General features: G+C 66.5%; 1 protein-coding gene across 13 annotated transcripts in view; it reads left to right on the forward strand.

Moving 5' to 3' along the window:
• The window catches only part of EP400 (E1A binding protein p400), a 77,103-nt gene that overhangs the window by 29,373 nt on the left and 34,524 nt on the right, over positions 1-13,206 (forward strand). For all 13 annotated transcript variants that reach the window (XM_045844843.1, XM_045844848.1, XM_045844913.1 and 10 more), the window contains 13 exons: positions 134-319; positions 565-705; positions 1,135-1,213; positions 1,909-1,958; positions 2,278-2,335; positions 2,935-3,024; positions 6,102-6,209; positions 7,193-7,383; positions 7,622-7,799; positions 9,408-9,544; positions 10,429-10,598; positions 10,849-11,023; positions 11,113-11,249. In XM_045844843.1, the coding sequence (XP_045700799.1) occupies positions 134-319; positions 565-705; positions 1,135-1,213; positions 1,909-1,958; positions 2,278-2,335; positions 2,935-3,024; positions 6,102-6,209; positions 7,193-7,383; positions 7,622-7,799; positions 9,408-9,544; positions 10,429-10,598; positions 10,849-11,023; positions 11,113-11,249 (1,700 nt within the window). The remainder of the gene's footprint in view (positions 1-133; positions 320-564; positions 706-1,134; positions 1,214-1,908; positions 1,959-2,277; positions 2,336-2,934; positions 3,025-6,101; positions 6,210-7,192; positions 7,384-7,621; positions 7,800-9,407; positions 9,545-10,428; positions 10,599-10,848; positions 11,024-11,112; positions 11,250-13,206) is intronic.

The raw sequence follows: 13,206 nt of genomic DNA on the forward strand, positions 1-13,206 counted from the left end.
GCCTGTTTCTCCCGACCTCGCGTCCGGGTCCGAGCCTTTGCCGCCAAGACCGCCAGGCAGCAGGCCTCGCAGCGTGGGGTCGGAGGTGGCGGGGTGCGGCACTCAGCTGCGTGCCGCCCGCCCCTCCCCGCAGGAAAACCAGGTGCACCAGCGGACGGCCGAGCTGAGGAAGGAGGGCCTGTGGTCCCTGCGGCGGCTGCCGAAGCTGCAGGAGGCCCCGCGCGCCCGCGCCCACTGGGACTACCTGCTGGAGGAGATGCGGTGGATGGCCACCGACTTCGCCCAGGAGCGGCGCTGGAAGGTGGCTGCGGCCAAGAAGGTGGGAGCGCCGGGCCCTGGGAGCACCGGGCCCTGCGGCCGGCAGGCCCCTCGAAGGTGCCGGGGGCTCAGCGCCGGGGCCGAGTGTCCCCCGCCCAGCCGCGGGCGGCCCTCAGGGCGCACGGGGCCGCGTCTCGCTGAGACGGGGTCGTCCGGGCCGGGGCGTGTGCAAGGGACTCCTGTGCCTTTCTCAGCGTGCGGCCTGGCGCGGACTGACCCGGGGGCTTCTCCGACTCTCCCCGCCAGCTCGTCCGGACGGTGGCGCGTCACCACGAGGAGAAGAGGCTCCGCGAGGAGAGGGGGAAGCGGGAGGAGCAGAACCGACTGAGACGGATCGCTGCCTCAACCGCCAGAGAAATAGAGTATTTCTGGTCGAACATTGAGCAGGTAAACGTGACCCCCGTTTTACCAGGGTCCCGAGACCTCGGCTGTCGGGGCTGGCGGTGAGGGGGGCCTGCAGTGTCCCCGAGAAGGCTGCCCTTGCGGTGCGGCTGCTTAAAAGGGGGGGCTCTTGCTCTGCTTCTGGCTACGTGTGGGCACGCGTGGCTGCTGCCTGTGCTGTGTGTCTGCCGCGCCCCAAGAGACTGTTGCACGGCTCGGGGGCGGGGGTCACTAAGGGAGCTTCCCTTCAGAGTGGTGGCTCCCGCTCCCTTTTCCCAGAATTCGGACCTCGGCCCCTGATGGCGCCGGGCAGGCGCAGTGAGGCAGTGGGCCACCGGGCCCCCCGCCTGGGAGAGGGGGTTCCGTCACAGCACATCCGAGAGCCGCCTGGCTCACTCCTCAGTCACACCTTCCGTGTGCCACTCCCACCTTTAGGTCGTGGAAATAAAACTGCAGGTGGAATTAGAAGAGAAAAGAAAGAAGGCCTTACACTTACAGAAAGCTTCCAGGAAAGGTATGACACTTCCAAAAAGCCTCATCTTTCTCAGACTGGGTTTCGTTCCAGCCCTGCGCTCCCTGGGCCTGTGACAGTGGGGCTTCCCCGGGATGCTGTTTGCTCAGCAGCCGCGCACGGCCCCGTGGTGCCCGACGGCCTCGGTGCCACCGCCCTAGCGTGTATTTTCGTTCTTTCGAGATTTCCTGGTTGAGTCAGCTTTGGGCTTGACCAGCTCCGGGGTGCTCCCAGGACTGAGGCCTGCGCCTGCCCCTTTGTCCAGTCCCTGGGCAGGGAGGTGGGCTCCCTGCAGCGTGCACCCCGAGGAGCCCCTGTGAGTGGCCGGGGCACTTCTTGCCGCACCACGCAGCAGCTGCCAGTGGCAAGGGACGGGTGGAGGGGGGCACGACGACTCCCATTTCACTGGCGAGGAAGCGGAGGTGGAGAGGTGGCCCCTGCCGACGTCACCGAGCTGGGAGACCGATGGATCCTGAGTCTGTCCTCTCCGGACCGGAGACGTCTCCGCGCCGAGGGTTGAGGGCTGCCGGCCGTGCACTTGCCTGGGCGGCAGTGCGGGGGGCCCTGCGTGGCTGCCCTGGTCACCAGCTGGGGGGTGGGACTCGCCGTCTCCTCAGCGGAGGTGTCAGACACCCTCGGCGTGTGTGAGGGTGTCCCCCCGCAGCAGGAGTGAAGTGGACCGTGCTCCCTGTCTCCAGGAAAGGACCCGAGGCCCAAGGGACCTGACGCGTTGCCGGAAAGTGCTCTGGTGAGTGCAGGGCTGTCCCCGCCGGGTGCGAGGGGAGTGGCGTGAGCCGGTCTGTGCGGAGAAGTCCCTGTTTTTACCTGGAGCCCCTTGAGGTGACGGGCGGTACTCCCTTTCACGGCAGCACCCGCCTGCCCTGGGGGAGCCACTGGGCTCCCGGGATGCTTCCTGCTCTGCCAGGGCCTGTCCCGGCACCAGAGGCCTGCGGGCGGCACGCTCGTCACGGGCCCCCGCGCCCTCTGAGGGGCGTGTCAGACAGGCTCTGCGGCCGGGCACCCCGGAGCCAGTGGGTCGCGTGTGTGCAGGGCTCGCTCTGTTTCAGGGCTCGGGAGCACCCGGAAGGAAGCGGAAAGCCAGCGTGTCCCTCACTGACGACGAAGGTCTGTCCTGGTGCCCTGTGCTGTCCCCTCTGTGGGGCCCTGAGCTCACGAGCGGGGTGCCCACTCACGGCGACCATGACCAGGAGTTGCTGGGGTCGTTGCTGGCTGGGCGCCTCAGGGTGGTGGGCTCTGTGCACTGGCCTGTGGAGCAGGGGGCTCCTGGGACTGAGGCTGCGCTCTGTCCCAGGGGGCGGGGGGCAGGGGAGAGGGTGTGGCCTGCTGTGCCCAGGGGACGGGTGGCTGTAGAGGGCTGCGCTCTGCTGGGCGTGCTGGTGGACTCTTCTGTGCCAAGGGCCGGTCTCTGTGGGAGGGAGGTGCAGGGTGCAGGGCTGAGGCTCCTTCAAGACAGTGGCTGGGACCTTGTGGTCGTGGGTGATGGCAGAGTCACCGTGACCCCACACAGCACGCGTGTGCACTCCTCTGCAGCGGGATCAGCAGGCAGACGAGTTCCCCGCACCCCGTGTTCTGGTCTCAGTGGGTTCGCCGTCTGCAGACTTACCCTGGGAAATTAGAAGGCGCGGGGCTGGCGCAGTTCTGAAGCTGGTAGTGTTGACGCAGCGCTGGCGTCTGTCTCATGGGGTTGGGGGTCCCCGTTGCAGTGGAGGACGAGGAGGAGACCATTGAGGAGGAGGAGGCGAACGAAGGGGCCGTGGACCACCAGACGGAGCTGTCTACTCTGGCCAAGGAAGGTAGGCCTCGGGCAGCCTGCAGACGCCCTGGGGCGCAGTGCGGCGCGGCGGCACAGGGCTGGGGGTGGCGGGGCGGGGCGCGCCGCTGCACGTGGGGAGAGCGCCTGGTGCCCGTGTCGCCCCCACCCTCAGCGCACCACGGCCGCGCCCCGGACCTTGCGCTGGTCACGTCTGCAGCTCTGTCCGCAGCACCTGTGCCTGTCCTGAGCACGCTGCTGTGTCTGCGTGTGTCAGAGCCTCACACACAACACGTGTGCCGTGGGTCCACCCGCTCGCCTTCTTGCTCAGCACATCCCTGGGGCCGTGGGAACGTGCCGACGCTGCTGCCGGGCAGTGCTCCCCACGCCCGCCCGCCCGCCCGCCCGCCACAGGCGGTCTGCTGGGGCCGTGTCGCAGGGCGGCAGCAGGCAGCCAGCAGAGCCGGGCTGCAGGGCACGTGTGGGCCTGGTCCGCTGGACGGGGCGGTGCCCCGCTCGGGGGCCGGGCTCTGGGGGGGGCGGCTGCAGCGGGCCCTGCGTCTCGGGAGTGCGTGGGGCCCGCCGACAGCCCGTCTGCCTGTCCCTGCGGGGCCCCTCCCACCTCTGCCCTCCGGGGTGAGGGCTGCTGTCCGCTCCCGACTCGGGTGCCCCTCGTGCGCCCTGGACTCGGGCTCTGTGGCAGGTGTGTGCGGGGCGGGGCCTTCCCCGTTTCCACTCCCTTCGTGGTGCCTCTTGATAAGCAGCTGTTCGTAATTTTAGGGCCGCTGGATTGATTGACCTTGTTTATTTAAAAAACCTCTTTCTATCTCTACACCAGGGGCGTCAAACTCGCTCTCACCGGGGGGCACAGCAGCCTTGTGGGTGCCTTCGAAGGCCGAGTGCGACTTTAGGGCCGTGTAAATGGAACCGCTCCCTCAATAGGGCCAGGAGCTCGACGTTCGGCCCCTAGCGGGCAGCCGCAAGGCTGCGGTGGCCCCGGTGGGGATGCGTCTGGCGCCCTGCGCGGCCTCGTGGGAGTGTCTTCCTGCTCTGGCCGAAACCTTTGTTTCTGTCCTCAGGTCTGTGTCTGACCCCTCAGGAGGTATTTTTGTCAGTAGCGTGAAATAAGGGTGTAAGTTTTCTTTTTTTTCCTGCAAACAGGGAACCCCCCTGTCCCAGGGCAGGTGACACGCCCGTGTTTCCCCCGACACACGGTGCCGGCCACTCAGCAGCTTCCGAGAGTGCTGGGCTCAGGGCCACGAAAACCCCCAGGGGGCCGGTCTCTCCGAGGCTGAGCTCACAGTGCCTGGTGGGAGTCACAGTGCCGTCAGGCGCTTTGCCAGCCCGTGCCCCACACGCCTGTCCCTGTTGGATTCATCTTCAGGTGCGCTGCACGAGGTGGCGCAGAAGTAGGTCTGCAGCGGTGCGTGTGGGAAATAGCGCGATCGTTAGTAAGCAACAGGAGAGTGAACTCTGTGTTTCACGTGCTCGCAGCTGTAAACCTGTCTTTGCCCCACTCTGCAGTTTTGGGGCTTTGGTGCAAGGTGTCTTCTGAAGAGCTGTGTCTCTGGCCGGTGGCTGGTGAGGCCAGCAGAGATGCAGCTGGTTTGTATCGGCCGGTCTTCCGTCCAGCAGCCCTGCCGAACTCTGGGTTAGGAGCTCTGCGTCTCCAGGGAGAGGCAGTTTTCCCCTTGCAGCCCTGCCGCCCTGCCGCCCTGCCAGCAGTGGGGTGTGGGCCGCAGGGGCGGGGGGCGCCGGGGCTCGTTTTCGACTCGAGAGGGACGCTGCCGGCAGGAAGGCACGCCGCGTGGTGGGGCCCCGTTCGCTGTGCGCGCCCCGTGCTGCACGTCGCCCCCAGCTGTGAGGTTGCACTGCTTGTGTCCTTGTAGAACCTTCTGACCACAGCGAGCGTTGCCGTGGTGACTGCTCCAGCACGGCACCCCTGCATTGGGCAGGGATCTGGAGCAGCCGGGCCTGGGGTTTCGGATCCGTCTCCTCAGCCTCTGCCCCTGTGGCTGCCCCCAGCTGCCAGGCCCGCGGGGCACGTGAACACCCTCGTGTGCTGGTGGCATGGCGGCTGGTCCCCCCAGAGCAAGCCACCCCCTCTCAGGTCACACCCCCTGGCCGTCCGTCACCCAGGACGGCCCTGGCCTGTGTGGGAGGGGGCTGCCTGGGCCGTGACCTGGGTGGGCAGTGGCCCTGGGGCAGCTGCTGCCACCCGGGGGGTGCCCACTCGGGGGTCCCCGTGCCCCTCAGGGGCCTCGGAGCACCTTCTTCAGGTAGACGCTGTGCATCCTCAGAGAGTTTGGTCCCAGTCTGTCGTGCTCTGTCTGACTGGAGTGTTTTCTCCCTCTGTGCCTCTGAACTCGCTTCCGTGGGGGGAGGATGGTCTCTGTGCACTCAGCGCGTCGCCAGACCCTGACCGAGTCACCACGCCGGGTCACCCCTTTTCACGTCGCTCCTGTGGGTCCTCCTCAACCACCGAGGAGGCCCGTGCGTAGATCCCAGCGTTTTGCCCCAAAACGATCAGACACACCACCAGGTGGGAGGAGCCTTGTGGTGACCCCACAGGTGCCCACCGCTGCGTCCACTCACCGCTGCGTCCACCCACCGCTGCGCGTCTGCAGCTTCCTCATCCCAGGCCGGCGGCTGTTTGGGTCGTGAGCAGGTGGAGCCCCTGGGTTTTGGTTGGGGTTAGGTGCACAGTGGGTGCCTTCACTGACGCCCTTTTGGGGTGCAGCCCTGTGCCGCGTGGTGTTTGGACCACAGGCTTCTCTGACATGTAGCCCACGGATGTGGGTGGGGCTGCGTGTGCAGCGTGTGCACGCAGGTCTGGGTCTGGCTTCCGGTTGGCCCCGGGCAGACTCGTGGGGCTGCAAGGTAGGAGGTCGAGGGCCTCCTAAAGCCCCTCAGCGGCCACAGGGGCTCCCAGATGGTGACACTGCTGCCCTCGCCCCTGGGTGTGGAGAGGCTGCTGTGGCTCCCCCACAGCACTGCGGTGGACAGGGGGCTGCTTGTGTGGTTGGGGACAGATGCGCACCTCCTGACTCCCAGAGGTGCTCCAGCCAGCCGGCACCGCTGCTGGGAAGTAGCCGCCTCTCCCCCTGTGCCCCTTTCCAGCCGAGCTGCCCCTCATCGACTTGGTGAAGCTGTATGAAGGCGCCTTCCTGCCGGGCTTCCAGTGGCCCCAGCCTCAGGCCGACGCTGAGGAGACGAGTGAGGAAGAAGGTCTGTTCTCGTGTCTTCAGAGGATCCAGCTTCCTTGTTTCTTATCGATCGATTGATTGATCGATTGATTGATTTTAGAGCAGAAGAAACACTGACTTGTGGTTCCACTCCTCTGTGCATTCATTGGTCGGCTCCTGCGTGTGCCCTGCGACCTGGGCTCCTCAGGACAGCGCTCCAACCGTCTGAGCCGCCTGCCGGGCCCAGGGAGCTCGGCGTTAGAGCAGAGCAGCCCCCGAGGAGGGCGCTGGGACGGAGGACGAGCACCTCACGCCCCCCCCCCCAAAGAGAGGGGCAGCGGGGGGGTGTTCCGTGCGTGACTCCCCGTCGAGCGGCGCTTCGTTAGATTCTGCGCCCGTTCGCGAAGTCGGCACGACCACCAGAGCACGTGATCGCAGTGTGAACCGTCGGTTTTTCCCCAGACTCAGAAACACCAGCCATTTATGGACCTGGGTTTTTACCCCGTTCCCCCCGGCTGTGGTGTTTGCCGAGCACACCAGTGTTAGGGTCTTACTTTTACTAGACGTTCCCGACCCACGGGCCGCTCCGGGCTCTGCTCTCCTCGGTGCCGCTCTGCCATTCTGACTGCGAGGGGGGCGGCGGGGGGCTGCCAGGACCCCTGTTGCAAGAGGACTAGGGGAGGAGCTGGCGGCCCCCCTACTTGCCTGAACGGACTTCTGGTTTGTCCGTTCTTGGTGGTGGAGGGGTGGTCGTGAGACCCCGAGGTGCCCATAAACCTGTTGGTGGCGCCAGCCCCTAAGGGTGCAGAACGCTTTCCAGGTTCGCCCGGGGACCTTCCGTGTGGGTTTGTGCCCATTGACCCGGGGGGCACTGCTAGGTGCATGGAATGGGCTGGGTGAAAAAACTGGTGTTGAACTTTGTGTTGGATGCATTTTGGTTCTATGGGTTTTTTCCCTTTTAAAAAACGTTAAGTGTGCTCATGAAACTGAAAGCAGCTGCAGGTCCTGTTTTTCCACTGTTCACAGACGTCGAGGACAGCCCGGCTGACCAGGAGGGCCGGAGGGACGTGGTTCTCATCGACTCGCTGTTCATCATGGACCAGTTCAAGGCTGCAGAGAGGATGGGCATCGGGAAACCTCACACGAAGGACATCGCAGAAGTGACCGCTGCCGCGGAGGCCATCCTGCCCAAGGGCAGTGCGCGTGTCAGCACCGCGGTGAGGCGCTGGGCTGCGGGGCGGGGTGGGGCGGGGGTGCCTGCTGCCTCCAGGCCGCCGCCCACCCCCCGGCTGCCGGAACAGCGTCGGGCTTTGCCCTCCTGGCACCTGGGGCCCTTTCCTGTGGCTGCCCACTGTCCTCCCAGCAGCTTCTCGTGTGGCTGGTTGGACCTCCCTTTGCAGGGAATGCTCAGGGGCCGCTCTGAGACGCACCCTGTTGGCCTGTCTGCCGCTGCAGGTGAAGCCGGGCACCCCGCCCCTGCTGTGCGGCACCCTCAGGGACTACCAGAGGGTCGGCCTGGACTGGCTGGCCAAGCTCTACCGGAAGAGTCTCAACGGCATCCTGGCGGACGAGGCCGGGCTGGGGAAGACCGTGCAGGTCATCGCGTTCTTCGCCCACCTCGCTTGCAATGAAGGTGAGTGCTCGTGGGGACGGCACGTGTGGCTGAGACCGCAGCGCAGGCCGGCTCTCTGGCCGAGGGAGGGTGGGGCCCGGCCCGTCCTCTCTGTCCCTTTGCTCCAGGCTGTGCGTCCGGACCCGAGGGGGCAGGTCGCACAAATGAGCAAGAGGCTCTTTCCCAGCCAGCACTAGACGGGAGCCCCACCTGGCTGTGGCCGAGGTGCTGTGACTTCCCGAGCCCTGCTGCTCATCCCTGTGCGGGTGGCAGAGCAGGCGGGCATGAGCCAGTGCCACCGGCTGCCACCCAGGGCTGGTGGGAGGGCATCGTCCCTCAGTGTGCCCGGGAGCACGCTGCCCTCGCCCCTTTGGCCCTGCGCTGCCCCTTGGGCCCCGCGCTGCCCCTTGGGCTCCGCGTCCGCAGCTGCTCTCCTGACACCCCCGCCCCAGGGCTGTGGCTTCCCAGGCCAGCGTGCTCTGCTCGTCGGTGGGTCCTTCGGTGTGGGGGTGACGCTCCTTCGGTGTGGGGGTGACACTGCGCTGAGCAGCAGGCCGTCGAGCAGTGGTCGGCCCCAGGCCTGCGTGTCCACCTTCCGTCTTGCTCTGTGCTTCCTTCCTCGCACGCCAGCGGAACCTCGTCGTGTGCGTGCTGTTCTGTCGGGTCGGCCAACAAGGGCATCTGGTGTTTTCCCGTGAGCTGGTTCTGGTAGTGCTTAGTCGTCTGTGAGTTCATTTGAAACGGTTTCGTTGGGTTGTATTGTGACAACCGTCGCGTCAGCATGCGTTTTTAAACTACTTATCGAAACTGGTGAGTGTTTTTATAGCCATTTTAATACTGGAGATGGAAGAAAATAAGCAGCATTTTTGGCGTTCTTTATCATTTCAAGAACGGTAAAAATGCAACAAATGCAAAAAAAGGTTTGTGCCACGTGTGGAGAAGGTGCCGTGGCCGCGCCAGCGTGTCGTGCCGGAGCGTGCTCGCTGGGCGGCACGCCGGGGCTGAGCAGGCAGCAGCGCACCGCGCAGGAGACGGCTGACGGACTCCGAACACCCAAACCAGGTCGCCAGTGAAAAGGAAGCATGTGTCTCCTGTGGAAAAAACTAAACGGACTTTTCTGGCCAACCCAATGATTAAGAAACCCCAATTTTTTAGAAGAATTAATTGAAACTGGACATTCTGGGGTGGTTTGGGGGTGTTGGCTAGAGGTTGGGAGCCTCTCGAGAGCCAGCGTGGCGCGCCTGCAGGGCACAGGCCGTGCCTGGGGCCCCCGGGGCCCTGGGCTGCTCCTTCTGAGCATCACTCTTGGGAGACGGGGTTCCTCCCCGTGCTCACAGGGGCTTGCCGTGCTTCTGAGCAAATACATCCGTTGTTTGGCAGTTACTCACCCAACCTCTCTGTGCTGAGTGCCTCCTAAGAGTCAGACTCTTCTCCTGCGGCAGCCGGACATGGGGACGGGGAGGGGCCGTCCGGGCCCAGGGGCGTGGCGGGCCGGATGCCTGTGCGCCCCGCTGGGCAGCTCCTTGGCCCTGTGTGAGGGCATCCACATGCGACACCACGCCGGTGCCCGGACCCCACAGACACTGTCGGCAGCCAGAGGGCAGACGCTGCACCTTCCTCCATCCACAGGCAACTGGGGCCCTCACCTTGTCGTCGTGAGAAGCTGCAACGTCCTCAAGTGGGAGCTCGAGCTGAAGCGCTGGTGTCCCGGACTCAAAACCCTCCTGTACGTGGGCAGCCGCAGGGAGCTCAGGGCGAAGAGACAGGTACGTCAGCTCGAGCATGCAGCAGAGCTGGGCGGGAAACCACCTTGGTCTCTGTAGGAGACAGACTTCAGAGTGGCGAGACGTGCTTCTCAGTGTGTCTGTGGCGAGTGCCAGGACTGAGGTTGTAGGTCCGCAGCCCCGCACACCTGCCTGGAGAGCCCCACGTGCACGTGGCCTCGCGTCACCCCCCAGAAAACGAGGGCGTCGCCTCCAGAGCCGAAGCAGACTCTGGGGTGCCGCGGCCCTCTTCCCCGGAGGCCCCGGGCGCTCGGGCACGCACGGGAAACCGGGTGCCGGCGCGCCCCGTGGTGTGTGTGCGAGGGACACTTGCAGCGCAGGCTCAGCTCCCGGAAGCCTCCGGAGCCCCCTCTCCTCCGCCCAGTGGTCCCTGCCGCGGGCTTCTCGGTGCCAGGACGTTACGGACCACACACGGTCTTCCGCCGAAGACAGATCCTGGTCCCCCCACCTGAGGCTGCGGCGCTGCGTCGAGCAGCACGTGGTGGAGAAGCGGGGCCTCGAGACGCCCGTCCTCGCTGGCTCTGGTCTCCGGCTCCCGCGGCGAGGCTGGGGCGCAGGCAGCGCGCTCCGCGCTCGGCCCCGCCCAGGCCGCTCCGGGGCGCTCTCTGACAGTCTGGGTCCCACAAACCTGCTCGCGCCCGAGCTGCCGCTGCACTTGTCCGCACGAGTGCTCTGGGCTCCGGCAGGAGAGGGTCGTGAAAACGCGCTCTCGGCCCTCCTCCGCGCGGAGGTGGCGAGTGACCGGGAAGAGCGAGGGGGGTGGCTGTGGCTGGGAACAGGCGGACACAGACGGGGGCGGGGGTGGGTGGCCGCTGCCCGAGAGGGAGGCCAGGGTGACGGGCGAGGCCTTGTCCCGTGTTCCCCAGGGGTGGACGGAGCCCAACAGCTTCCACGTCTGCGTCACGTCCTACAAGCAGTTCTTCCGGGGCCACGCGGCCTTCGCGCGGGTGCGGTGGCGGTGCCTGGTCGTCGACGAGATGCAGCGCGTGAAGGGCCTGAGCGAGCGGCACTGGGAGGCCGTGTTCACCCTGCAGAGGTCTGACTGCACTGCCGCCCCTCCCCGGGTCCGGGCGGTTGGCGGCAGGTTCATCCGCAGGCACACGCAGCGCCGCTGTGTCCTCCGCCGCCGTGCGTCCGGCCGGGGGCACTCTCCGGGTGTCCGTTCAGTTCAGCCCCTGTGCTTAAGGCCCCGGACGCAGGGTTCCCCTAACATCACCATGCCCCTGAACCCCCTGGCCCAGCCGCCCGTGCCGGGCGCTCAGACGCGGCCTCTGGTCTGTGTGCAGCCAGCAGCGCCTGCTCCTGATCGACGCACCGCTGCACAACACCTTCCTGGAGCTGTGGACCGTGGTGCACTTCCTCGTCCCCGGGCTCTCCCGGCCCTACCTGCACCTCCCGCTGAAGGCCCCGAGCGAGGAGAACCAGGACTACTACCACAAAGTGGTCATCCGCCTGCACAGGGTGCGTGCGCGCGCGGCCCCGGGGTGCGGGCGGTCGCCCCCCACTGCCCCCGGAGGCGCGGGGCTCACGGGGTCGTGCCCTCGGTGCAGGTGACGCAGCCCTTCATCCTGCGGAGGACCAAGAGGGACGTGGAGAAGCAGCTGACGAAGAAGTACGAGCACGTGCTGAAGTGTCGCCTCTCCGGCCGGCAGAAGGCCCTGTACGAGGACGTCGTCCTGCAGCCCGGGTGAGCGCGCCGCCCGGCCGGCCCCCATGCCCCTCCTCGGGGGCTCCGCCCGCCGGGCGCACCAGGTGCGGCAGGAGCACCGCTCCCGCCTGTGCTCCCCACGGCAGCGGCGGGCAGTGTTCCAGGTCAGACGCACGCGGGAGACCCACAGACGTGGGACCGACCGACGTGGGACTTCGGGCCGGCCGTGGCCGCAGACGGCTGCATGACCCCCGTCCCGCAGAGGGTCCGCTCAGGCCCCCGTGGGTGCCCGAATCAGCGCTGGGCCCTGTGTCTGCCCGTCCGCGCACAGCGGGCCTTTCCCCAGCTCCACGGGGGTGGTGCCGACTGGGGCTCTCCGGGACCTCAGCGTACCACGTTTCTCCTGTTAAATCAGGAACTCGCGCCTTTCCGCTTAAGGGAAGCACTTTTGGCTTTTTTCCGCCTGCCCGTGTGGCCACAGTCACTGCCCTTTCTCCTCGGGGCCGCTGGAAGGAAGGTGAGGGTCGCCGGGACACAAGCACTGCGGCACCGAGGCGGTCCTGGCGCTTGGGAGTGACGGGCAGGCAGGGAGCACGCACGGCCGGGACGCCCAGGACAGGGGGGTGGGTGACACCCCCACCAGCAGAGAGTTCCTCACGCTGTCCAGGAGAGCACCCAGTTGAACACCTGTAAACTGGTTGTTTCTGGAACTTTCCACGTGATGGTGTTGGATTGCTAGTAGCTGACACTGCCGCCCACGAAGCCACGGGTGAGGGAGTGCTGTGGCGTGGGGCCCGGGCAGCAGTCTGTCTCATGGGGGCTGCCGTGCGCCTCCTGCTCCTGTGCGTGGGCCCGGGAGTGTGGGGCCCTTGCTCCGCTCTCTGACCTTCCCCCACGATCACTGGGCTCTTTCTGCCACGCTCTTCGTTTTCTCGAGTTTGAGTTAAAAAACACAAGCTCCGAGCGAAAGCCTTGAAGGTGTCGGACCAGTGCGTTTGCGCCTAGTAACGCCAGCCACTGTTGTCGGGCGGCCAAGGAAGGTCAGTGCAGGCCCACCAGTTCCAGCGTGGACTCGGCCTCAGCGGCCTTCCAGAGCAGGCTCCCCCATTTCTGCCAGGTGGCCCCGGGCTGCTCGCCTGGCACACGTGCTTGCTACTTGTGGGAGGAAAGGGTGACCTGGTGTGCTGCCCCGAGGTGGCAGGTGCGAGTCACCGTGCGGCACCGATGGCGGTGGGGCTCCTGGGCTGTGGAGGGAGACGCGGTGGAGGGCGGCTGCCCACCACCAGCTGGGGGGTCTCTGAGGGTAACGTGAGAGGGGTGTGGGACCGGGCGCGTCGGGTGGGAAAGCGTCGGAATGGTGTCTGCACGGAGAACACCATCGTGAATGGCTTCGCTGTAGATTCAGTGTTTGGTAGGGTCAGTTTGGGAAACCTCAGGGTAGAACAGAGTGGAAGCATGTGTTGTCGTCGGTACGCGCTCCTAGTCCTTCCCCTGACAGCGTCTCCCCGGGGCAGACGTCCCTCCTGAGCCTCGTAGACACCCCCCCCCCCCCCGTGTGTGCACCGGTGTGTGCGCACCGGTGTGTGCGCAGGGAAAGGGCAGGACTCTTCAAGTTGGGCGCGGCCACGTGTTTCAGCGGGTCCTAACGGCACTCGGTGAGGGGTCGTCTCGGTGGCAAGGACGGCGGCTCATGCAGCGGTTGGGACCGGCGCCAGGGTGCCCGGACCCTCACTCCCCAGGGGTGTGCTGGGGCGTGGGGCTGCTGCGCACTTGGGGAAATGATGCCGCCCGCTCATTGGCTCCGGGACCCCCTGTGTGCCTGCAGGAGAGGCCCCTGAGTCTGGGGCCCTGCTTCGGCCCTGGGCCCTCGGGCCGCCCGCCGGCCCCTCTGTCCAGCACCGGCCTCTCCTCTGTCACTGCCTGCACTCCTCCTCCTGCCCTCCACGCACGGCCTCTGCTCCCGAGTCTGCGAGCCAGCCTCTGCTCCACCCTCCGC

Source organism: Phyllostomus hastatus, unplaced genomic scaffold, assembly GCF_019186645.2.
Source record: "Phyllostomus hastatus isolate PE091 unplaced genomic scaffold, TTU_PhHast_1.1 phas_contig_1162, whole genome shotgun sequence".
Taxonomy (NCBI): Eukaryota; Metazoa; Chordata; class Mammalia; order Chiroptera; family Phyllostomidae; genus Phyllostomus; species Phyllostomus hastatus.